Source organism: Equus caballus, chromosome 9 (assembly GCF_041296265.1).
Source record: "Equus caballus isolate H_3958 breed thoroughbred chromosome 9, TB-T2T, whole genome shotgun sequence".
NCBI classification, from domain to species: Eukaryota; Metazoa; Chordata; class Mammalia; order Perissodactyla; family Equidae; genus Equus; species Equus caballus.
In genome coordinates, this window is record NC_091692.1 from 12,791,546 (window position 1) to 12,818,984 (window position 27,439).

The 27,439-nt window shown below is 37.3% G+C and overlaps 1 protein-coding gene across 50 annotated transcripts in view; it reads left to right on the forward strand.

Annotated features, from left to right (window-relative positions):
• STAU2 (staufen double-stranded RNA binding protein 2) overlaps positions 1-27,439 on the forward strand; it is a 298,725-nt gene that overhangs the window by 33,850 nt on the left and 237,436 nt on the right. For all 50 annotated transcript variants that reach the window (XR_011421546.1, XR_011421549.1, XR_011421544.1 and 47 more), the window contains 2 exons: positions 7,878-8,037; positions 16,961-17,096. Coding sequence is in view for 43 of the 50 variants with exons in the window: in XM_070222151.1 (XP_070078252.1) it covers positions 7,878-8,037; positions 16,961-17,096 (296 nt within the window). In the remaining 7 variants the exon portion in view is untranslated. The remainder of the gene's footprint in view (positions 1-7,877; positions 8,038-16,960; positions 17,097-27,439) is intronic.

A 27,439-nucleotide genomic window follows, 5' to 3' on the forward strand; every position in this document is an offset into this window, starting at 1 on the left:
TTCTCCAATTACCTTGCCTTTCACTCTCCTTCAGCCACTCACTCCTGTGATCACATTCTTGATCTTATCGTTACCAATAATTGCAAGACCCTCCATAATTTTAATCTCAAGCATTCATCTCTCTGGCACCTGCTGACTTTCTGGTTCATTCCCTCTAGTAGTTTGACTTCAGTAGTCCTTCCACACCACAAATCTATTGGTTCTACCACCTTTTTACTGTTTCTCACTTCCCTCAGTCCTCACGTGGTTCGTTAACCAGCGTAAATTGCATATGTCTTGTATGCACCCTCAGCTTTCTTGCTCCTCTTGGTTAGTACTTGCCTGACAAAGTCCCAGCTTAAATCTGATCTCTGCCTTTCATTCTGAATTATAGATGAACCTCCTGTAGAGGCCAGGCCCTCTATATCTGTACTAGATCCCAACCCCGTCCCCTATTCGAGGCCATTCCTCCAGCTTTCGCTCCCCCTGCCGACCTCCGTTGCCCTCCCCTTGTTCTGCCTCATCAATTTCCCCTTCTAGTGGGCAAGGTTTGTTGTGATGAAAGTGGACTGGAGTGTGTCTTATAGACCCAGTGTGGTCCACATTCTTATTTCTAGACAGTCCTGGGATTCCCTTGGGTACTAAGGAGATTCGGAGATGCCTTTGGCCAACCTGCGCGTACTGCTCTGGGTACTTTGGTTATAGACCACCCCGTTTAGCCTGCAGCTCAGTTTTTGAAAGAGTGAATATTAGAATAGTTAGCATATTCTTGAATGAAAGATAATATTTATGTTATTATGTTATAATATTATCTAATATTAGTAATTAATCTTAATATTAATTGGCTAAGCCTGGATCCCTTCTTTGGAAAGCAGAGTCATTTTCATTCATGCATGTCTATCAGTGGTTTTAAGTGAGACATAAAATGTGTTTTAGTTGAAATAAATGATTATCTCTGGCATGAAAAATTTAAACTAAGTTCCAACTCATTAATTTTCTTGGGACATAAACCATTTGTATGGTAATTTCTCTATATATGTTTGCTTGTTTGTGTGTATATATATATATATGCTTGCAATAGTGGTTCTCAACCATGACTGTTCATTGGGATCACCAAGGGAGTTTTAAAAAGTACTCATGCTGGAGTCTTAGCCCCAGAAATTCTAATATAATTGGTCTTGGGTGAGGCCCAGATATCTGGACTTTTTTTAAGCTCTCAGATGACTCAAATGTGCATCCAGAGTTGAGAAACACAGGATGGAGATTAATGTCTTCAGGGCGGTGTGGAATTGTCTTCTCATACGTACTTCTTGATGGGAAGTAGTGACCTACCTTATGTTTACATGCTTTCCTCTTTCCTCCATTGAGTCTTAGAGAATCTGAACAACATATGGCAACTCTTAATGTGACTATAAATATGAAATAATTATTTCAGTGTTTGCCTTGCCCCCTTTTTTCAGCTCACTTTTTAATTGAACTCTGAAGTAATTTATTATACCTTATATTAATGTGAGTTGTTATGACATTGCTGTATCTCCTAGGTACCAAAATACAGTTCTCTATTTTTTCTATGAATTGTTGTTTTGATTTTCTCAAACCTCAGAAGAAGGCTGTTATAATGTAGAGTATAAGGAAGAGAGCCATAAATAACACAAAGTGATATTTTTTCCCCTTTTCCTTTAGTTCCCTGTTTTGGTAAGTTTTCAGTACGCATGACTAAGTGTTAAGAAAGCTGCACTAGTCCTGGCATTTTGAGAAGGTTTACTTTGGAATAGATCTCGCTGAGGGAGACAGTATCACCCAGTGGCCTTGAAGCCAAGTAGTCTTTTTTTTGTCCTTGCTAGATTTTCCAGGCTTGATCTTTGCCCTACATTATCCAGCTCGTGTGGCCTTGAGCAACTAATTTAGAGTCTTTCTCATCTGTAATTTGAGAAATTCAATTACCCATTCTAGTGTGGTATACTGGAATGATGCTTTATAAATTCTTGGCAATTATGTTGACGCTGGAGGTACACAGATAGTTTTATCATTGCTTATTAGTAGAATATAGGATTTCTAAAAAATCTTTGGGACAATATCTGTTGAGTATTTGTTATGTGACAGGCACCGTTCCTGCACAGGAACTTCCTGCTCTGCCATCTTCTGGTGTGTCACTCGTTGTATGTTCTGGATACAAATCCTCTATTAGATATATGCTTAGCAAATATTTCCTCCTAGTCTATGGCTTATCTTTTCTTTTCTTAACAGTGTCTTTTGAAGAGCAGTTGTTAATTTTGATGAATTTCAATTTACCCATTTGTTCTTTTATAGATTGTGCTTTTGGTGTCATATCTAAGGAATCTTTCCCTCGTCAAAGGTCATAAGATTTTTCTCCTATGTTTTCTTCTAGATGTTTTATAGTTTTAGGTTTTACATTTTGGTCTTACAAATTGCCATTTTGAGTTCATTTTTTGTATGTGCCATGAGATATGAAACGAGGTTTATTTATTTTTTGCGTAAGGATGTCCAGTTGTGGAAGAGGCTGTCTTTCTCCACTGCAGTGACTTTGCACCTATGTCAAAAATCAGCTGTTCATATATGTGTGTGTTTATTTCTGGACTGTGTTCTGTTCTGTGTTCTGTTTTGCTATCTTTATGCAAATGGTGTGCTGTTTTTGTGTAATTCTTGAAATTTGATGGTAGTGGCCTTCTGGTTTTGTTCTTTTTCAGAATTGCTTTGGTTATTCTACATCCTTTGCCTTCTCATAGCAGTGTTGAAGTCAGCTTGTCCATTCTATAAAACACCCTGCTGGGATTTTGAATAGAACTGCCACAAATCTATAGTTCAATATGGGGAAAATTAACATGTTAGAACAATTGAGTCTTCTAACCCATGAACCCATCTCTCATCTATTTAGATGTTCTTTAATTTCTCTCAACAAAGTTTTGTAGCTTTCAGTGGACAGGTATTTCACATCTTGAGGTTTATCCCTAAGTATTTCATATATTTGATGCTATTGTAAGTAGTATCGATTTTTAAATTTCAGTTTCTAGTTGTTCTTATTGATCCTTGCTAGTGTATAAAAATATACTGATTTTGTCTATTGATGAAGGATTCCACAGTCTTGCTAAACTCACTTATCAGTTCTAGTAACTCTTTCTTAAAGATTCTATTTGGGTGTTCCACGTGCCATTTGTGAATAAAGACAATTTTAAATCTTACTTTCCAATCTGAATGTCTTTTATTTATTTCTCTTGCCTGGTTGCATTGGCTACAACTTACAGTGCAATGTTGAATAGAAGTGGTGAGAGCAGATGCTTTGACTTGTTCCGGGGCTTATGGGCAATTGTTCAGTTTTTCCCCATTAATTGTGACCTTAAATGTAGCTTTTATTATAGATGCCTTTTATCAGGGTGAGGAACTTTCTTTCTACCTATCGTTGGCTGAGAGTTTTTAACATGAATAGATGTTGATTTTTGTCATGTCGTTCTTCTACACTGATTGAGATGGTCAGTATGGTTTTTCCGTTTTTAATCTCTTTATATTGTGAATTACGTTGATAGATTCTCAAATATAGAATCAACCCTTGCATTCCTGGGATAAAACACTTGGCTATAATGTATTATCTCATTTCTATATTGATTGATTCCATTTGTTAATATTCCGTGAAGGATTCTTACGTTCATCTTTATGAGAGATATTGGTCTGTAGTTTTGTTTTATTTTGTTTTCCCTAGTAGTCTTACTCTAGATTTGCTATCAAGGTGATGATCGAATAAGTTGGGGAGTGTTCCTTATTCTTCAGTTTTTGGCAAGTGTTTGTGTAAATTGATATTATTTCTTCCTTAAATATTTGGTAGAATTCATCATTGAAATTATCTGGGCCTGGATAAGCTGTGGAAAGATTTTTCGCTAAACATTCAGTTTCTTTGACATATACATGGCCATTCAGGTTACCTATTTCTTCATGAAAGAGCTTTAGTAATTTGCGTCTTTCAAGAAACTTGAGTTATTGAGTTTACTGGCATAAAGTTGTTCAAAAATATTCCTGTGTTATCTTTTTAATACTTAAAGAATCTGTAGTGATGTCACTGCTGTCATTCCTGATGTTGGTGATATGTGTCTTGTTTTTTTTCATGATTAGCCTGGCTAGAGGTTTACCAATTTTATTGATCTTTGCAAAGAACAGCTTTTGGTTTTATTGGTTTTTTTTCTTTATTTTTCTGTTTTCTATTTTGTTAATATATGCTTTTACCTTTGCTACTTTCTTTTTTCCTCTTTACTTCAGATTTGATTTGCTCTTCTTTTTCTACTTTCTCAAGATTGAAGCTGCAGTTAACTTATTTGAGACCTTAGTTCTTTTCTAGTAAAAGCGTTTAGTGCTAGAAATTTCTCCTTAGTACTGTTTTAGTGTCATCTTGTGAGATGTCGTGTTTTCATTTTCATTCAGTTTAAAATACTTTCTAACTTCCTTTTGACTTCTTTTATCTGTGGGTTATTTAGAAAGGTGGTGTTTAGTTTCTAGATATTTGGAGATTTTCCAGAGATCCTTCTGTTACTAGTTTCTTACTTAATTCCATTGTGGTCAGAGAGCGTACTTTCTATCACTTGGATCCTTTGAATTTATTGAGACTTCTTTTATGGCCCAGAATATTATCTATCTTGATAAATGTTTTATGAAAAATTGAGAACAAATGTATATTTTGCTCTTTTTGGGTGGAATGTTCTAAAAATGTCAGTCAAGCTATGTTGGTTGCTAGTATTGTTCAAGTCTACAATATTTTTTTGTGATTATCTGCTATGTTGTTCTATCAGTTATTGAGAAAGGGTATTGAATCTCTGACTTAAATTGTGGATTTTCTATTTTTCTTTGAAGTTCTGTTAGTTTTTTTCTCATATATTTTGAAGCTGTGTTATTGCGTAAATATTTAGGATTGTTATTGATTGATTGGCCCCTTTATCCTTATGAAATGACCTTTGTTATCACTCGTAATAGTCTTTGCTCTGAAATCTACTTGGATATTAATATGGCCGTTCTGACTTTTCATTGACTGATGTTAGCATGATATATTTTTTCTTTCTCATTGCTTTTAAACTATGTGTCTTTATAGTTGAAATGTATTACTTGTAGGTAGCATGTAGTTGTATTTTGCTTTTTTATCTAGTTTGACAGTCTCTACCTTTCAAATGGGGCATTTACACCATTTCATTTTAATTTTCACAACCATCCTGTGTTCTTATCAGCCCCATTTCACTAAAGAAGTAAGAAAATTTAGAGAAAGAATAAGTAACTTCCCAACATTACACACAGTAAATGGTGAGCTGCGACTTAAACTCGTAAACAGTGGCCCAGGATTCCTACTTGAAATTATTAAATTCTTATTATATGGTGGGATTCTTTTTTCCCTCCAGTTTTATTGAGCTATAATTGATATATATAACGTTGTTATTAGTTTTAGGTGTACATTGTAGTGGGATTCTTAAGAGAGGTTTCAGAAAAGCCAAGGATTGAGTTGGATACTTTTGGATTTTATAGAATGTTCACGTTGATGGAGGTGAGAAGGATAGTGTGAATGGCAAAGTCTTATTTAAGAGAATGCTGTTAGGATGGTCTTGTAGTAGTTTAGGGAAAGATATTGATATTCTTCACTAAGACACTGGCAAAGAGTATATACTGGAGGCTGGATCTGACGATCGTTTTTGAAGTTGAGTCAGTAGTTTGGTAATTGGGTGCAGGAGAGAGTGGAGAGAGAAATGGAGGAGACAAGGAAGACGACTCCGGGGTGTCTGGCCTGTAAGCCTGAGAAAATGGTGATGTCAGGAAGATTAGGAGGCAGGAAAGATTAGAGATGGGCCAAGTGAAATATTGAGTCTGAGTTTATAGGGGCTTAGACTAGGTGTGACAACAGAAATTACAAGGAACAGTTTTGAAGAATTGTTAAATAAGTCTTAGGAAGGCAAGGATAAACAAAGAAGCTAGTGAGGTTTTGAATCTGAATTAATGGAAGAATAATTGATGGAACTTTCTGAAGTATGAACTGATTTGGAGGAGAATGGAGGACACATTGTGGCAAAGTTGTTTGTTAAATACTATGATTTGAAAGACAAAAGAGCTATTCATTGAAAAATCATCTTAAAATCAGGTAAATGTATTAAAGATATATTTGAGGTGTATACTTTAAACTGAATCAGAATAAAGGAAAACTTAATCACTTTTAACACATATGTACATATTTTGAATTTCACGATTGTAAATATTTCCCAACTCTGTTTTGAAAAATTGAAAACCTACAGGAAAAATTGAGAGAGAAGTATAATGGATACTCATATATCTTTCAGATTTATTAATCATTAATTTATTTGCTACATTTACTTTATTTCTTGCTCCTTCTGTGTAAACATATACTTTTTCCTTGAAAAATCTGAAAATAAATTTCAGCTGTCGTGATATTTCACCTTTAAATGCTTGTGTATCGATCTTGTAAGACCAAAGACGTTCCTATACATAGCCACAATACTATCCTCACTCTAGAAGTTTAGCCTTGACTGAACATACTATTTAATGTATAGTCCCTAGTCAACTTTCCCTAGTAGTGCTCTGAATGCTCTTTATAGTTTTTTCTTCCCAGTACAAATTCAGTCAAGGGTCATGCATTGTACTTTATCATGTTTTTTCATGTCTCTTTAGTGTCCTTTAATCTAGAACAGCCCCCTGCATTTCTTGTTTTGTCTTTTCCTTCAATGACATTGACATTTTTGAAGAGTTTAGGCCAGCTGTCCCATAGAATATACCATAATCTAAATCTGTCGGATTATTTCCCTATGATTTGATTCAGTTTAAACGTTTTGACCGAGAATACTGCATACTTCTCGTTGGATCATATCAGGAGGCACATGATGTCAGTTGTGTGATTATCAGTGATGCTAACTTTAATCACTTGGTTAAAGTATTTCCTACCTGATCTCCTTCCTGCAAAGATACATTGATTTTTTGGTAATTAATAGTGTTTTTAGGTTAGTACTTTGTATGCCTGCAAAGCAGCAGGCTATCTGTGGAGTAAACCAGTGGGTTGTGTATGTATCCTGTAACTTGATCCTAATTTTGAAGGTGAATAATAGGTTTTTGGGCTCATATGGAAATGTGGTGCGAATGGAATGTTAGGGTGTGCAAGGGGGAAGGGAGGGTGTGTAACAAAGATGGACGGGTAGAACTTTTGGGCCATGCCAGAATGGGAACAATCACACGTTTCTAACGGTCTTGGTTGGAGCGATGCCGTTGGATTTGCATTTTAGAAAGGAAGTTTTAGCAGCCATCACGTGGGAGATTATTATGTCTAAGATGAAGATGATGAAAGACTGCATCCCGTGCAGCAGTGTCACTGGCAGAGGAGAGAGATTTGAGAAATCTTTGTGAGGTTAAAATCGACAGAATTTGGTGACTGGCTAAATGTTGAATGTGGAGGATTGAGAGTTTCTTGGTGACATAATATTTAATGGGATTTCCTGAGTCACTGACTAGATTGTGCCAAGTATAAAGTTAAAGGGATTAGGTTTTGTAAAAGTGTTACAGAGACAGGGCCCTTTGGGTTCTCTTACAGTTTCTCTCCTTTTTGTATTTACTCTGTTGAGGACTATTTGAATGACATTAACAATATAATTCTATTTGGGAACGGATTTATTCTTGATTTATTCTACCCAAAATATACACTTGGAGCTGCCTTTGGACAGGATAGTACACAATTTGGCACTCTCTCTTAAAATTCTTTCACTAGGTAGAGTAAGATTTTTGTTGCAAATGATTTGTAAAGTTACCTCTAGCTCTAAAATTTTGATTCTATGGTGTCTGTTTTTCTCTCAGAGAACACATTTTATTTCCTGAAAAATTTTAATGTTTTCTTTGTCTCTTTATGTTTTTCCAAGATGTTCTCAGTGCAGCTGAGTCTTGGTGAGCAGACATGGGAATCCGAAGGGAGCAGTATAAAGAAGGCCCAACAAGCTGTTGCTAATAAAGCTTTGACTGAATCTACGCTTCCCAAACCAGTTCAGAAACCACCCAAAAGTAATGTTAATAATAACCCAGGTATGGCCCTGACTCGGTTCCTTCTGTTGCATTGTGTGTGTTCTGGATGTGCTGCTCTCTGTATTTTCCTTTGTATGCCAGGCCAGTTGTGTAATCAACAAGTCTTAAAGAACACACAAAAAGGACAGCTGAATAATAACTGAAGGGGAGAGAATGAAGAAGGTAATTGTAATTATTTTAAAAATTTGCTGTAATGGATACTCTAAAGGTGCATTATTTACCTTTTAAACGTTGACAAAAAGACACTTGAACACAAAGGACCAGAAAATATGACTGCATTTTTTTCCTAAAGTAAAGATAGAAATGATCAGTTTCTCTTTTTAAATATATAATATTTGATTTAATAATTAAAAATAGTTATTATTTTGGTTTAATAAAAAAGTATAAAATTCACCGTAAGCATCTTATTATGTTGTTTGTTGGTGTAGAAACTGTTGATAGAATCACTTAAACTTAGAACATTTATATGAAGCTTATTAAGAAACCCAAAATCCAAAAAAACCACCTGCGTGTTGTATACTGCTAAGTAATTGAGTGTTCTGATTTTAAGCTCCTAAGGATAATTTTCAAAAGTGGCTCTGATTGCATACACTACCACACAGCCATGTCTCTCTTGGGAAGAGGCAAACCTGCATTGGACATAGTACATGAATTCATAACAGCAAGATAATAATACTCCACACGTTTAGTGCCAGCCCTACATCCGTTTACTCATTCATTAACTTATTAATTCAGTTGGTTACCTTCTGAGCAATATTGCTTTAGGTATTTTTGTGATGGGATTTAAAAAAGACGTTTTGCCTGCCAACGTGACTCTCTAATCTATTTAATTATAGCCCACACGCTTGTGCCCGTAATCAAGTCAGACGCTTCTTTCTTTCTCCTGTGCCATTTGCTAGGTAGACGGCGTCTACTCTTTCGAGGGCCGCTCTTTCCAGAACTCCATGACTCTGCTCTTGTTAGTTCTTTTGCTTCTGTTCGGCTGATTCCAGTACTTATTAAGTAAGCTTAAACAAGCCAAAATCTTATAACAATAAAGAAAAAACTTATTCTATTCAGTTTGAAGTTGGTAAGAGGCTATCTACTTTTTCAATTTTTAAAAATCTCTTCAGGTTACTGGGTGATTATTAGTACTACACCACTACCTCTGTTTATTAAGCACATGCTTTTCTGTGAGGATTTTACAGTTGTATATGTGAAACACATAACTCAATGGTAAAGATTAAGTGCCAAGTGGTTATCAGTATTTTAAGTAATGATAAACATGGACTGACATAGTTGAGGTAAAATATGGACGTTGAATGGAGAACAGGCAGGTATAGAGGAGAGGAAAGAATATTCTAGGCTGAGGGAATACTGTGAGGAAAGGCATTGAACTAGGACTCTGGGCAGTGGGTTTGCTAAAAAAATCTTTTTTGGCAGGGAAAGATCTGCCCCGAGCTAATATCTGTTGCCAACCTTCCTCTCTCTCTCTCTCTTTTTTTTTTCCTCCCCAAAGCCCCAATAAATAGTTGTATATTCTAGTTGTAAGTCCTTTTAGTTCTTCTCTGTGAGCTGCCACTGCAGCATGGCTACCGACAGATGAGTGGTGTGGTTCCGTGCCTGGGAACCAAACCCAGGATACCAAAGTGGAGCGTGCCGAACTTAACCACTAGGTCGTCAGGGCTGGCTCTAAGAAATTTTTTCATAGATGGGTTTTAGAGCAGATAAGTGACTAGTAAGAGATAGAATGGAGATGTAGTTAGTGGATTGTGATGGACTTGAATGCCAGCTTTAGGTTGAATTTTATCTACAGTTTGGAGGATTAATATTTACGAGCTGATGAATGATGTGTTTAAAAGCATTTTAGGAAATTCACTGACATGTGAATGGAAAGTGGAAAACACTGAAAAGCAAAATCAGGAAACCGTGGCCACAGTTTATGGGTGAAGAAGGAATAAAAGAAACTCACGTGCACTGAGTACTCTGCGCCCTGCTCTGCGAGAGTATTGGTGTGGCAGTTGGAATGGAGCAGAAGGACAGTGTTGCTGATCCAGTGGTTGAAACCATGGTGGTGAACGAGCCCTCCAGGGCATACAGTGTGAAGCAGGAGCAGCCTGTGCTGATCCCTGAGAAGTCTGCTTTAGAGGGTTATAGCGGGAGGTTAACAGAGGAGTCAGAGGAAGGAGACTGGGGAAAGTCTGAAAGGCCAGTGGAGATAAGAGTTTCCCCCGTTGAATGTTGCAGTGAGCTGAGAGAATGAATAGGTTTTGGGGGGTAAACTTTTAAAATAGAGTGTAATATTATGGGTTGTGCATGTCTTCGTGTGTAAATCAAATCAGAGGATGAATTAAGCCAGAAGTTGATGAACATACACAAAAGACAGATGTCTTAGCTGCTGTTTTTGCCTCACAACCTTCTATTCCTAGATCTGTTGGGAGAGATGAGACCTAGTCAGGCTCCACATTTATCAGTTAGATGCAATAAAGAAACCAACACAGTTTTGGCCAGCTTGGATAGTGAATTGCAGCAACAATTAAACGATGTTCTTGAGAGAATTTCCCTAGACATTCAACTGGAACAGCTTCATCCATTCTCTTACCTATAAGCCATTTATTGTATTTTATTTTTTATTTATTTTGTTTTTGAGGAAGATTGGCCCTTAGCTAACATCTGTTGCCAGTCTTCCTCTCATGTCCCCCGCCCCCCTTTCTCCCCAAAGCCCCAGTACATAGTTGTATATCCTAGTTTCAAGTCATTCTAGTTCTTCTTTGTGGGATCCTGCCACAGCATGGCTTGATAAGCCGTGCTTAGGTCTGCATCCAGGATCTGAACTGGCGAACCCAGGGTGGCTGAAGTGGAGTGCACAAACTTAACCACTCAGCCACGGGGCTGGCTCCCCTATAAGCCATTTTTAAGTGATTTTTGACTTACCCAATTTGGAGACCCAAACATTCAGCTCACTGCTTAATTCAACATTAAATTTTATTATTCTGTTTTGCCCTATATGTTTACCCTTGTGTTTAAGTTCCTTTTATTTTTTAATTTCAACAATACAAGAGTCAAGATGACCAAAAGCCCCATACGTAGCCCAGACAGATGGTGCTTGCCTAGAGCCCCAGCTCTGTGGGAAGCTGAGGCAGGACGATCTCTTGAGCCCAGGAGTTCTGGACTGTAGTGTGCTGTGCCAGTCGGGTGTCTGCACTAAGTTTGGCATCAGATAGTGACCTCCTGGGAGCAGGGGACCACCAGGTTGCTTAAGGAGGAGTGAACCAGCCCAGGTCGGAAACAGCAGGTCAAAACTGCTGTGCCGATCAGCAGTGGGATCAGGCTGTGAATAGCCACTGCACTCCAGCTGGGGCAACATAGCCAGACTCCATCTCTTTTGCCCCTCCCTGATTTAGGATATCCTGTGTGTCTAAATAAATAAATAAGGAAGGAAGGGAAGCACGGAGGGAGAGAAGGAGGAAAATTAAGTAAAAGTTTGCCATTTTCCAAGTTCATACTTAAAAAAAATGCATACACAATAAATACATAATACATAATGTCAAACGATATCATTTTCCCCTCTCATTGTATGAGAGCTCTCCACGTCATTGTCACCATATAGTATCTTCAGCTTTCACAATTTTTAGCTGTTGTTCTGGTGGTATAGTAGTAGTTCATGGTGGTTTTAATTTGCATTTCCTTAATAACTAAGAAGGTGAGCACCTTTTCATATGCCTGATGTAGCATGCCAATTGCAATATGTTTCTCATTAAAAAAACTGCATTGTCTGTTTTTTAAGTTTTTCTATTTTTTTATTGACTTGTAGGGTTCTTGTATATTCTGGAGTTATATCTTTTGTCAGATATGTGTATTGCAGATATTTTTCCATACTCCTAATGGTGCGTTTTGATGAACAGAAATTCTTTATTTTAATGAAGTCTAATTTATTAGTCTTTTCCCTTATGGTTAGTGCTTTTTTGTGTACTGCTTAAGACATTTTTGTCTCCCACAAAAGTTATGAAGATAACCTCATAATATTTTTAGAAGCTTTGTTGTCTTATCTTTTAAATTTACATTTACAATCTGTTAAGAATTGAGGTTTACATATGATGTGAGTTTGGATTCGAGACTTTTCTTCTTCTTTTTGATATGTAGATATTCAATTAACTGAGCACCATTTATTGAAAAGATAGTCCATTTTCCTCTGCACTGCAGGGAGGGGGGGTTTAGTCCTGACTTCATACGAGTAGAAGGGTCTTAAATAGTAGTTATATCCCAGAGAGGAGTTAAATTCATTTACAGCGTGGCTATTCTGCCACTTAATTAAGAATGTATCATAGAAGTATTTAGTTTTTTCCTTCCTTTATTTTATTTTATTTTCTAACTTTTTTGGGAAATAATTTCAGATTTATATAAACTTTGTAGAAAGAGTACATAGAGCTTCCATGTACCCTTCTCCCGGATTCCCCAATTGTTAACATTTCTGAACCATTTGAGAATAAGTTGTGGACATGATGTCCCGTTACCCCTTCAATGTGTGTTTGCTAAGAACATAGACACTCTCCTGTCAGGAAGTTAACATTGACCTGGTGTCACCATGTGATCCACAAACTCCATTCACATTTCATTGATTGTCCCAGTAACGTCCCTTGTAGGTCTAGGATCTAATCAGGATCATATACTCATCCTTTCTCTTCATTCCACTTCAATATGGAACAGTTCCTCAGTCTTCTTTGTCTTTTAGGGCCATGACATTTTTGAAGAGTACAGACCACATTGTTTGTAGAATGCCCTTCACTTGAGTTTTTCTGGTGTTTCCTTATGATTTATGCATTTTATCATGAATATCACAGAAGTGACCTGAGCTAATCTCAGTGTTTCATTTCAGGAGACACACGATATTGATTTGTCTCATTAGTGATGACTTCTGTCACTTGGTGAAGAGTATGTCTGCCAGGTTTCTCTGTTGTGAAGTTAATTAATAAATGTTTTATTATTAAATACTGAGTAATAAGTATTTTTTGAGGAGATACTTTGAGACTATATAAACATTTTGGCCTCATCAAACTTTCTTTCACCCACCAGATTTGGCATCCATTGATGATTCTTGTCTGAATCAATTATTATTCTGAAGATTGCCAAAGACTGAATTTTTTGTGAGTGTGGCTTAAAACAACAGTAATGTATTCTTTCTCAAGGGAGGACTTTTTTTTTTTTTTTTTTAAAGATATTTTATTTTTTCCTTTTTCTCCCCAAAGCCCCCCGGTACATAGTTGTGCATTCTTCGTTGTGGGTTCCTCTAGTTGTGGCATGTGGGACGCTGCCTCAGCGTGGTCTGACGAGCAGTGCCATGTCCGCGCCCAGGATTCGAACCGACGAAACACTGGGCGGCCTGCAGCGGAGCGCGCGAACTTAACCACTCGGCCACGGGGCCAGCCCCTCAAGGGAGGACTTTTTAATTCCAATATTCTTTTTAGAGTTATTAGTTGGCATTCTACCCAAGAGCTTTCTCATCCCCCTCATTTTTCTGTTTGTTCGTTTATTTACATCACTATAGACTCTTGGATTCCTGTTTTACTTAGGGGCTTATAATCAATCGATTATTTATTTATTTATTTATTTATTTTTATTGGACCTGAGCTAACATCTGTTGCCAATCTTCCTCGTTTTTTTTTTTTCCTCCCCAAAGCCTCAGTACCTAGTTATATATCCTAGCTGTAAATTCTTCTAGTTCTTCTATGTGGGATGCCACCACAGCATAGCTTGATGAGCGGTGAGTAGGTCTGTGCCCAGGATCTGAACTGGCCAACCTCGGGCTGCTGAAGTGGAGCATGTGAACTTAACCACTATGCCACTGGGCCAGCCCCACAGTCATTTATTTTGATTCTCAACTTGTCCCAGATTTGGCCTGTGGTATGACCCCTTCAGGTTGACTCCTGTGTCCTTCTGATGTTTCTTCATCATTTTTTGGGAGCACTTCATATTTTCTGGCACAATAAGATGTTCCTAGGCCATCTTGTATTTTCCTTGCCCTGACCGTGGTGCCAGCCATTTCTCTAGGGAGCCCTAGTTGGTTGATTAATCAGTTCATTCTTTCAACGAGTATTTATTGAGTAACTACGATGTTCCAGGGGCTATTCTAACTTCCTACAAAGCTGTTTCCTCAAGTGTTAGTAATATGTTGCTCCTTGAAGACTAATTGTGGTATTTTTCTTTCACCTGTCATGTAATAGGAATCCACAGTTGTAGTTATGTATATTTGTATAATTAATTAGCCTTTTTATATTTATCACTGATAAATTTAGAAATTTTCTTTAATGTGTCTAAAACCCACTAAAAACTGTTTGTTTACAGTGTCACCTTTGTAGCCATACAACACATGCGGGTTCCTATGTACTGATTATCTTTCTGCAACCTGAGTCCAACTGTCACATGCTGAAAACACTGGTACTTAGCACTACCTGGAGGCGTCTCATGGTTCGAAGTTACCCTTTAAGTGTTTCTGTGAAAGCATTCTTGTGCGAGTAGAGGCTGTGTAAGTGGAGATGTCAGTCTCCTTTAGGAAGTGGATGGAGATACTTCGCTCTAAGAGTTGAAACCTTCTCAGCATAGTTTGTGCTTTTCTGCTTCTCTTCTGCTCTCATTCACGAAGACTAGTTTCTAGTGTTTCTATGAAGAAAATATACTGCGGCCTTACTTTCTAATGAGGGATTTATATGAGATTATTTATTTCTTTAAACGATATGAATACAAACTTTTACCTAGTTTAAAATCCCATTTTGGTATGGATGGAAGATATGTTGTGTTCTTCCAGTGCGTTAAAATCACTTCACTGGTGATTTTAAAACATATTAGTTTCCTGTTCATTGCCATACTTAATGGATGAGGCCTTTCAAGCTTTTTTTTCCTTTCCTCTTTTTCCCAGTTTAACTTTATGCTATTTGTGTCTGTGTGATTATTGCAAAGTAGAATGCAGAATGACATAAATCTTACAACTGATGAACATGTTGTTAAACTGAAATCTTTATGGAATACAAGAAATTTAAACTTTTAAAGGTATAGATTGCTCTTTGGTGTTAAAAAAATCTTTGGAAAACTGTTAGGCAATTTCTAATAAGGTTAAACATAAGCCTACTCTAACACCTAGCAGTTCCACTACTGGATATATACCCAAATGATTATATATCAAGAGAAATAAGTGTCTGTATCCAGTAAAAGACTTATTAAATAAGTGTTCAAGGTGGCTTTATACTTAATTGTCCCAAACTGGAAACAACGCAAATGTTCCATCAACAGCAGAATAGATAAACTGGTATATTCATTCAGTGGAATGCTATTCATTGCTAAAGAAGTCTGAAATATTGACCTAGTCAACAAAATCATTATGTCGAGTGAAAGACGCAAGACAAAATAATACATATTCAGATTTGAATAACAGACAAAACTAGTTGATGGTGATAGAAGTCAGAATAGATAACTTGGGGAGGTGTGTATTGACTGGAAGAGGCGTGAAGGAACTTTCTGGGTGATGGAAATGTTGTCATCTTGATCTGGATGGTGGTCACAGAAGTGTTTACATGTGTAATAATTTATGGAGCTGTGTGCTTAAGGTTTGTGCATTTTACTTATTATCCCTCCGTAAAATACTGTAAAACAGAAAGAAAGAAAAGAGAATCCCTTTATGTTTGACTTTCTCTTCCTCGGCCCTGGTGCATTTATTAAATTAGGGGTGTAGACTAATTGGACTTACTCTTCAATATATTAACTTTTCTTTGCTGTTTTTCTTAGCCTTATCCTTTTCTTTTCTGCCCCCTTTATTTTTCCCTTCTTCTTAACCTTGGTTTAGCTCCTGTTCTTATTATATTCTTCAGTGGTTTCACATAAATTCGTTAGAAGTGAGACATGAAATGAGCAGTTGATTGAGTGCTGATGGATTGCTTGTGACCTGGCTCCAGGTGTGCATTTGCGTCAGGCTCTCCCACCCCTCGCCTGGTACTTGATGCCAGTCCCAATTTATCTGCTGCAATAAATGGAGCCATTTTTGTATGTGCTGAATGGAGTGTTAAATGTATGGTACAGAAGGCACAATTCAAATGAAATAGCACAAATTTATATTGACAATAAATTTTACTTTCTATAAAAGCTTTAGATTCATTTTTGTGATTTGTTATGTGGGACGTATGCTCTTTCTTAAATGACCTCTTTTGGTACTTAAACTAACTCGGTGTAATTTTCCATTGTATGTTATTTATTATGGAATTTTTCAAACTTTCACAAAAGTATAACATAGTGAACATCCCTGTACCTGTCACTATGGTGTCCACATGTGGTGGCCAAGTTTGTTTCTTGTCTCTTTCTGAATTATTTTGAAAGAAATCTCACATATATCACCTCATCCATAAATGCTTCAGTATGTATCTTTAAAGATTATCTACAGAAAAATATTACTTAGAGTTACTTTGTCCTGTTGTTGATTATAGGAAAAAACTCAAAACTTATTTCCATTAGGTAATTCCAAGAATTAATGATGACCCTATTCATTGCTAACTTTAGTTGCTTGGTTATCAAAGCATAAATAAAAATATTCACAGAGGATAATATTTCTAATGATTAAATAATTGTAAGCTTTCTGGGGTAAGTAGCATTTATTACTTTCTTTATAATATCCAAACTAAGCAATCTATGAATCTCCTGTTTGCCTTGTTTTAAAGTAGTATGACAATAAAGTTGAATTTTTGCTCACTAATGTACAGAAAATGTTGCAAGAACCCCAAAGAGATTTCGTTAGAAACAGTTTTCCTGTTGATGTAGCTTGTTTATGCGCCCCCTTGGAAAATCATACAGACGGACCATCCACTCCCACTTTTTCCCATGGTCGTTATGAGTATATAAATGTAGCTTGCATGACGTCTTTTGGAAATATTTCACTTGTGGGCCTTTGTTCTTTCTTGAACAGGTAGTATAACTCCAACCGTGGAACTGAATGGGCTTGCTATGAAAAGGGGAGAGCCTGCCATCTACAGGCCGCTGGATCCAAAGCCTTTCCCCAATTACAGAGCCAACTACAACTTTCGGGGCATGTACAATCAGAGGTTTGTATGTCTCCTTTGCTTTTGTTCTTATTTATTATTTTATGCATATTGTGAAAGTTTCTCAGACCCAGAGTATTTTCATTGTAAAGAAAATTCACGTCAGGCATTTTGCATGGAATTTAGATAAATCAGGCTCACAAGGGAAAACAACTGGTCTTTAGCAACTGGTTGTACTGAGTGCCGAGAGCCCTATATTTGTCTCCGGCAGGACCACATTTTAAAATCATTTCCCAGCTGACTTGCTCATTTACTCACCAAGCAGATGCTTAGCTTCAGTAGCGTTTTTCTTAATTTGTCCTAATACTTTACAAACATGAGTGTTTATAATTTATAGGAATTTGTTAGAAGGATTTACTAAGTCTTTCTGCACATTGCATAATTTTGTGATAGTTAACAAATGTAACAGAATTTTCCGTAAAAGCATGGCAGAATTTTAAAAAAAGGCTTTTCTTTGATCATTTATAAAAATCGTGTAACTCATTGTAGAGAATGTGGAAAATGCAGAGAGTTAAAAAGAAAATATAATTAACAATCCCAGAATTAAGCACCTTTAATATTTTGATGTACTTAACATTCTGTTTATTCTTTGCATACCAATGTATTTAACCAATTTGAAGTTATCCTTTGTATGCAGTTTCTGTAGTCCTTAATTTAGGTGTAATGTATGAGTGGTAAAATGCACAAATCTTAAATGTACATCTTGATGACTTTATTGTTTTATTGGAGCATATCTGTATTTCTACTTTACGTGGTGACTCTTTGCATATGTATATCCTTGTGTGATCACCACCTGATCAGGAGCAGAGCCTTTCCGTGACTCCTGCGAGTTTCCTCAGACCCCTTTGCACTTGACCCTTCTCCTCCCAGAAGTGACCCTTTTCTAGCATCACAGATTAGCTTTCCTGCCGTTGAACTTCATATCAGTAGACTCGTAAAGGGTTCACTCTTGTGTGTCTGGCTTTCTTCACTTCATATAAGTGTTTTCTTGTTTTGTTTGTTTGCTTTTGACTTGAGATTCTTATGTTGCCTCTATCTGGGTTTTGCCCTTTTTTATTGCTGAAAACTGTTCCTTTGTATGAATATATCATAATTTGTTCATTTTGTATATGCAATATTGCCCTCCTTTTACTCAATATACTTATAATTTTTCATATCTTTAAGTAACCTTTGAAAAATACTTTTGATGGCTATATAATGCTTTATATGGCTAAGGTATATAAACAGGTTTAATGAAATTCCTTATGAAGGAATACTTCATAAGTGTGTAAACAAAGTATGCCTGTTTTTGATCATCTAGGTTGTTTCCCCTTTTTTTGGACAATTATAAGTAATGTAGCAGTAAACAATCTTTATGTTCACATTTTAGTTCACGTCACTGATTATTTCCTTAAGATAGATTACTATAAGGGGAATAGTGGGTTAAAAAGAATAATGTATTGTCTGGTTATGTTAAAGTTGGTACTAATTTCTTATAGTATATTCCGTACCATTCTGACAACACTGAATCTAAAACACATTGTCTTGTTTGATAGTTAAAAAGAGGAATGTTTTGGGGCTGTCCCGGTGGTATAGTGGTTAAGTTAGTGTGCTCCGCTTCTGTGCCCCGGGGTTTGCAGGTTTGGATCCTGGGCATGGACCTACACACCGCTCATCAAGCCATTCTGTGGCAGCATCCCACATATAAAATAGAGGAAGATTGGCACAAATGTTAGCTGAGCAACAGTCTTCCTCAAGCAAAAAGTGGAGGGTTAGCAACAGATGTTGGCTCAGGGCCAATCTTCCTCACCGGCCCCCCCCCCCCCGCCCACAAAAAAAGTGGAGTGTTTTAATGTTTTGGTTTTATTGATTGCTTGTGAGACTGAACAGTTTTTCAAGTATTTATCTGCCTCCTCTGGTCTTTGTGGTGATGTCCCTTGTCCACAAGATAGCTGACACCTCTCTTGCCCTGCAGAAACTTGCAGTTAATGGCTTGTAGTCCATTTTTTCCTGTCGGGTAATGCTTCCAGAGAGTATTTACCATTTGCCCCTTGCTGTCTTGGACTAACCCCTCAGCTCCCCTTGGTTCCCTGGGATGATGTTCCTTTCCTGTCCTCTCCTGTAGCATCTCCTCTTCTGACTGTGGAGCATCCAGTGGCAGGCTTACCAGCTCTCAGCTTGGTGTCCTCACCACATAAAAGGCGAGAGGGATGTAACATTTCTCTCATAGTCGCTTTACTTTCTCTTTTCCTGTATAACATGCCCATTGCCTTTCTTGTCAGCCTGAGGTTACCTAATATAAATGAAATGATTTGCCCTCTTAAGCACAATAGAGATGTTTGGTCACCCAAGTCAGGAACACCTTGTCTATTTTATACTTGCAAGATATTTTACTTTTAATGCACTATAATGGATAGACTCAGGAGGATATTATATTTAAATGTTTGTGGTATTTTGATATCCAAAGTCCTTTATTGAAATTTTGCTGGAGTTTTGATTGGTGAATTTATCACTTTTAAATGAAAGAAATCTGGTGCTAAAGCAAGGAAAAATCAGACAATAATTTCTGTCCTCACGGAGCTCACGTTCTAATAGGGGAGGCGGTCAGTGGGTGGGAGGCAGTTACTTGGTGACAGGTGACTTTCCATAAAGACCTAAAGGAAGAGATGGAATGAGCAGTGCCAATGTCCTGGAGAGGGAGCATTCCAGGCGAGCCCCACGGCCCGTACACAGCCGTGCGGTGGGGGATGTGCCTGGCGTGTCGATGCCTCCCCCAGGACGCAGTATGGCGGGAACAGAGGGAGCCAAGGGCGACAGGAGTTGGTATGTGTTTGGGTTTGATTTTTTTTTCTGTTAAGAATGTTGACATTTTTTCCTTTGTTGGCAATTTGTGGTTTCAAGATTCCATACTTGTCATGAGGGGCGCAAGAATTTTATCTATGACTTCTCAAAAGGGTTGTGCCTTAGGCCATTCCCATTTAATGGATAAAGTGAACATCCCTTCAGATGTTTGGAGAATCTTTAGAATTTTCTGTGATCACAAAAAGGGTAAAAGAAAAAAAAAAATAGGGAAGTACTGGTAAGCTGCCAGGCTGTGTTTCAACTTAAAAGCTCTCTGCTCACAAAAGGGCAAACCTAGCCATTGCTCATTAGGCTGTTAAAATTGGATTTCACATACGACCTTAATTTGCAGATGACAACACCTCAATGTGTTACAGGGAATTTGGAACCGAAGACCGGAGGAGACTCTCCTCTCCTTGTCAGACTCCAAATGAATTAGTAGCTTCTTAACGAGGCAAGGAATGAAAGGTAGAGAAGTCTAAGAAACAGATATCATTTAGAAGGATTTTTGAAAAGGTCCTTTCATTTCCTACTTAACATAATATTAAGTAATAATTAGATATTGCTCATGCTGGTTTTTTATCTGTTGTTTTCTGACTTGAACTCCTTCAGCGGTCTAAGGAGGAGCTCATAACAAGCCCGTTTTCCCCGCTGCCCTGTTTTATGATGGCTGGAGAAACAGCGATTTATCCGTGAGCAAACTGTGGGTACGACCTGGATCCTGAAGTAGCTGTCTCCTTTGTTACACCCAAGATATTTGAAAATGAGTACATCCAGTTACATCTTTCTCTTCTCGTTTAGGGTACTGTTCACTAACAGTTGTAAAGTTGAAAGCTTACAAAATTTATATGGCAAAGTGCAAGATGTAAAGATTAGAGAACGTGTTTTTGTTCTCCCATCTTTGTTATAAAAAATTATATACTTTATCTCAAGGAAAGAAAGGCTGAAATCAGGCCTCCTGCAGTTGTGTGCATTCGCAGATGAAGGAAGCATCTTTGCTTGGCTAATGCCAGGAAGCCCCGCTCTGCTGACACAGACCGCCAGAGGGCCCCCACTCGCACTGCATTATGTGCCAGCGGGACTGTTTGCTCCCTGTGATGGGGATGCCTCTTGGGGAGATCGTCAGGTGTGGTTGGATGTAGGGCTACAGTGTGGTTTTTCCTCGGTTTTCGTTTCTCTCTTTCTAGCTCTTGTCCCATTTTTCCTCTGCTTGACTTTATTTTCAAAGAAGCTCACTTCCGTTTGCTGTATGTCCTACGTTGCATAGTCCTTAGACTTCTGGTAGTACAAGGAGCAAGTTTTTGTTTTTGGTAGTTCTTAGAAAAGTCCCAAGAAAAACTTTGAGTAGAATGTCCATCCCCGATTTTGTCATTCAGACTGGATTTGGGGTCTGGGGAGACTTTAACTGGCCAAGCTTGAGTTTGTGCCCAGCCTATGCAGAGCACAATTATTTTATAGAATGGTTCCCTAAAGGCAAAGATTCTGAGGGAGAATCGTTTCCATTACATAAATCAGAACATTTGGTTCAAATCCTGGTTCTGATGCTTTCAGCTGTATGATCTTGGGCAAGAAACTGGACCTCCCTTAGATAACATAGAGATAATAATACCAAATGAAAGGACTTTTAGCAAACATTTATTGAATGCCTACCGTTTACCACATGTTGTATTAGAGTAGATACTTTGATGAAAAACAGTCTAGCAGACTCAGAGTCTACTAGAAGAGGAAGACAATGGAAAGAAACAGGAAGAGAGTGATAGATGTGTCCATATGGTGCTATGGAAACATTGAGAATAAGCACCTGGCTCAGATCTGGGAATTGAAGAAGCCTCTCAGAAGGAATTCACGCTTGAACTGAATCTTCAAGTTAACTGGATGTTAGCGAGGGAAAGAAGGTAGAAGGTAAGGAAAGCAATCTTGACCTTGGGAACAATGGCAAGGAATCCTGAGAAGTTTAGTTAGTTCATGGTCTTTCAAGCAATCTGCTATGCCTGGAATGAAAAGGCTGAAGTTCAGGCAGGGTGCTGATGTGGATGTCCTCAAGTGACATGCCGAGAGGTTGAGATTTTACCCTCAAGGTGATTGCGAGCTGAGGTGATTTTAAACTGAGGGATAAAATAATTGGAGATCTGTTTTAGGAATATTGCTTTGGCAGTGTGTGGAAAATAGTTGGATAGGCTTAAAATTCAAGGGAGACAGGTGAATTACAAGGATGTTGTAGTTTAGGCTTAACGTGGTGAGAGCTTGAACCAGTGAAGGTGGCGAGGAGGGGACAGTGTGTAGATGTTTAGAAGGTGGCCTTGATCGCACCTGGGGATTGATTGGAGGGGTGTGTAAAGGATAACTTTCACATGTCTAGATCACTGGGGATCCTGTTCACAATGAGAGGAGTTGGAGGAGATCTTTGGAAAGATGAGCAATTCAGTTTTGACTATGCTGAGTTTAAATTGCTTAATGAGATATTTAGGAGGAGTCCATTTTATCTCTGTTTAAAGTCTCAACGAGGGGTGTGTGAAGGTTATCTTTGCCTTTGAGAGTTTGTTGCAAGTACATATGGCAAGAGGAACTTCAGGGTCCAGAGCTTCTGGAATAGGGATGTGTAATATATCTTGCAGAAAATGACTTTGTTTAGGATACGCCCTGAGTTTGAGTGACCCATCTATTCTTCGTTCATCTAGGATTTGTACTTCCTTCGTACAAGGTTTTGGTGATATTGGTTTCATCATTCAATCTGGAACATCCTCATGGCATACATCCATGCCAGGCACCCCTGTCCTCAGGCGTGGTTGGTATATTTTATGTCAAGACAATATTTGTCTAATGTATCCATTTCCTGGTCCACTCACCTGTATCTAGGTTAGTAAAGGTGTTTTCTGTTCACATGTGTGGTATGAGTCATAGCAAATTAAACGAGGAAAGAGTTTGTACTGTTTTGCTGAAAGGTTGTTTGTTCCTCACGATCTCTTCCTATTGCCCTAGGAAATAAGTCTGTGAGACTTGGAGAACTTTATGGACAGCTATAGCTATCAGTAGAAACTTGATAGAGTGAGACAAGTTTTTTGAAGTATCTGAACTGATTTTTTTCATTATGTTAATTATCAGTAAAACTAGAAATAACCAAGATTTTAGTTTATGGAATAGCTTGTTTATTATAATTTGAAGTTATTTTATATATGCTAATGACTAGCTACTAATTATTGTGATTTTGGTGTGCTGTTTATTTTGAGCTTGTTTGAAGTGTCAGTATAAGCATTCTTCACCAGTTTGTAATGCCCTTTTAAAAAGCATGTTGGAAAGTGGAACAGTCGAGAAACTTTAAATATGTTTGTAGCAGTAGTGGTAGGAACTGTTATAAACCTACAGTTTTGCTTTCTGCCACCAGATGGTGCTCATGTACTGATAAAACAACATATAGACTAGGTGAGTTCACTTTGGTTAGTATTCCAAGACCGGTGGTTAACTGATAAATGAGAGGTTAAACTATACAATATTTGCCCTTTCTTTGCCCTAATAATATGTCAGTTTCGTATGCTTCATCTTAAAGGAGAAAGTCAGCCAAGTACACAACTTTAAAGCCTCTTGGATAAATGAAATAAATGTGAAGTGGTGAAAAGCAGGGATTCATTCTCATAGTTATATATAATGTTGCCTTTTGTCTATTACAGCCTTTGGTTTAGGGAATATATTCTTTTCTATTTTGTCATATGCTTTATACATGGAATGTATATCAGAACTTTTTAAAATGATATTTCTTTTCAAAATGATATTTCTTCTGGAGACTATCACTTTATAGAGCAGGTCTAGAACTGAAAGAAAAGAAAGGGTACAAGACAAAGTTTTTAATATTTTCACATAGGATTACATTAATTAAATTAAGAATGTTTTTCATTTGGGGGAAAAAAATCTAAACCCACAATAAAGAATTTGAATAGGTTACTGAAGCAAAGATGAGGGAGAATGAACTGGAATATGAAGCCAGGGAATCAGAGAGCCGGGGAGATGATTTCAGGGTAAATGAAGATTATTCTGAGTCAGGAGCTCTTGTCTTAGGCAGGCTGTGTTTAAGATGAAGAATAGGAACTAGTGGACATTGTAACTCTTTAAAACAAGACTCATTGGTTGGTAAGACCAGATGTGACACTCTTCATTTTATGAAATAGAAGTACGGCTTTTTCTTTGAAGTGAAATATGAAGAGGGTCCCCCAATATCTGTTTCCCCAAGTGTTAAAGATCAAATTATTTACAAAAAATTTTGGGGACTTATGTTTCTGGCTGCAGTGGGGTAACTGGGACCAGACTTAGCCTCCCACCATAAACACCTAGAAAGCCTAGGTAAAGTTCTTACATTATGCATTAACTGATATAATATCATGTGAATGGAAGTTGTGCTAAGTTAAAGATGTAATTGATGCAGAGCGAAAAAGAACACTGAGAATATAATAGTGGAGATAAAATGGAATCATAAAAAATTATAATCTAAAAGAAGGCAGAAAAGAGATAGAAAAAAGGAGTAATGAACACATGGGATAAATAGAAAATTAAGAACAAAATGATAGATTTAAACCCAACCATATTGATAATTACGTTAATTGTAAATGGTCTGAACACTCTGGTTAAAAGGTAGAGAATGTCAGACTGAATAAAAGAGCAGGAAATACAACCATGTGCTATGTAAAGAAATCCACTTTAAACATAAAGACACAGATTGGTTAAAAGGATGGAAAATGATATTCCATGCAAACACTAATCATGATAAAGCTGGAGCGGCTATATTTATATCAGACACAGTAGATCTCAGAACAAGAAATATTACCAGGGATAAAATTAACAATGATAGAAGGGTAAAATCATCAGGGAGACCTAATAATTCTAAATATCCATGCATCTACTAACAGGCCTTAGAATAAGTAGACAGAAAAACAGTAAGGCTACTGCTGTGTACTGAATTGTGTACCTCCAGAATTCATGTTGAAGCCTTAACCCCCATTGTGATGGTATTTTGAGATAGGGCCTTTGGGAGGTAATTAGGTGTAGGTGGTTTACAAAGGGCAGGGCCATTGTGATGGAAGTAGTGCCCTTGCAGGAACAGACAGCAGACAGCTAGCTCTCTACTTTGCACCCTCCACCCCTACTGCCACGTGAGGACATAAGAAGTTGGCCCTCTACAAGCCAGGAAGAGAGCTGTCACCAGAAACTGACCATGCCAGCACCTTGATCTTGGACTTCTAGCCTCCAGAACTGTGAGAAAATAAATTGCTTTTGTGTAAGACACCTGGTCTGTGTTGTTTTGTTACGGCGTCCTGAGCTAAGACAGCTATAGAATTTAATGACACTGTCAACAGAATGTACGTTCTTTTCCAGTGCATTTGGAGCATTCACCAACACAGATGATGTGCTGTGCTGTAAGACAGTTCTCAATAAGTTGAAGAGAATTGAAATTATGCAAACTGTGTTCTTGACCACAAAGGGATTAAGTTAGAAATATCATAAAAATAGCTGGAAAATTTCACAAATATTTGGAAGTTAAACAACACATTTCTAAATTATACGTAAGTCAAAGGAGAAATCACAAAGAATATCAGAAAAATATTTTGAACTAAATGAAGATGAAAATGAAATACTGAAATACAGTCATGCATTGCGTAACAATGTTTCAGTCAACAACAGACCACGTATATGATGGTGGTCCCATAAGATTGGTACCATATAGCCTAGGTGTGTAAGTAGGCTATACTGTCTAGGTTTGTATAAGTGCATTTTATGATGTTTACACAATGATGAAATTTCCTAATGGTGCATTTCTCAGAACATGTTCCCATCATTAAGTGACACATGAGTGTATGTGGGTGCAGCTAAAACAGTGCTTGGAGGGCAGTGTATAGCTTTAAATGCTTATATGAAGGGAAAAAAATGTCCCAAATTAGTGTTTTAGGCTTCTACCTTAAGAAACTAGAAAAAGAAGAGCACGTTAAATCTAAAATACAGAGAAGGAAATAATAAAGATAGGAGCAGAAACCAATGAAATTGAAAATGGACAAACAATATAGAGAAATCAATGAAATCAAAAGCTGCTTGTGAGAAAAGTTTCATAAAATTGATAAATTTCTAGCTTGGCTGAGAAAGGAGAGAAGGTGAGGTTACGTAACACCAATATCGGGACTAAAAGAGGGAATCCTACTTAACATTAAAAGAATCATAGGGGAACTTACAAATGACTTTATGTTTATAAATTTGACAACTTGGTTCACTGGTTGGGGAACTGTTACTTGCAGCACAAAGTGTTAGTGGAACATAGCCGTGTCGATGCGTTTATGTATTGTCTGTGGCTGCTTTTGAACTCTACTGGCAGAGCTGAGTAGTTGTGACAGACTGTATGACCTGCAAGCTTAAAATGTTTACTGTCTGGCCCTTTAAGGAATATTTGGCTGACCCCTGACTTAGATGGGTGAATTGGACAAATTATCTAAGAAGGAACAAGTTACCAAAACTGACTTAAAAACAAGTAGAAAAACCTTATTAACTGTATTAAAGTTGAATTTGTATTAGAAACTTTTCCACAAAGAAAACTTGAATCTCAAATGATTTCACTGATAAATTCTATCAAACATTTGAGGAAGAAATAATCAGTACTTCAGAAAACAGGAGAAAAGAACACGTCCCAGCCCATTTTATGAGGCCAGCATTATCCTGATAGCAAAACCTGACAAGGAAAGAAAACTGGAGATCAGTATCCCTCGTGATGACAGATATGGAAATCTTTCACAAATACTAGCAAATTAAATTCAGCAAAATTTAAATAATGTGATACACCATGATGAAGTGAAGTTTATCTGAGGAAAGCATTAACCATATTAATAGAATAAAGGAGAAAAACCATATGAGCATCTTATCACTCAGAGCATTTGATGAAAGACAACAGTCATTCATGATACAGACTCATCAAAGTGGTAAAGGACTTCCCTGAACAACCTCTGGCTGACGTGTTTTATGGTGAAAGACTGAACACTTGTAAGGTGAAGAACAAGGCAGTGATGTACACTGTTATCACTTCTATTCAGCATTGTACTTGAGTTCTAGCAAGTGCAATAATAAGGAAATAAATGGGAGAACATATTGGAAAAGAAGAAATAAAACTCTGTTTGCAAATGCCATGATCCTGTATGTAGAAAAGTCTAAGAAATCAAAAATGAAAAGCTACTGAAATAAGTGAGTTGAGCAGGGTTGCAGGATACAAAGTCAATATACAAAAAATCAACGGTAATATTACTATGTAATAGTAATGAACAACTGGAACATGAAAGTGAAACGTCATACTCAGGGCTAAACTTAATGAAATACGTGCATGACCTGTATACTGAAAGCTAAAAAATATTGCTCAGACGAATTAAAGAAGACGACATTATTAAGTTGTCAGTGCTCCCAAAGTTAACGTGCAGATGCAATGCAATCCCAACCAGAATTCTAGCAGGTGTTTTTTCAAATTGATGAAATAATATTAACATTTGCGTGGTGATGCAAAGACCTGC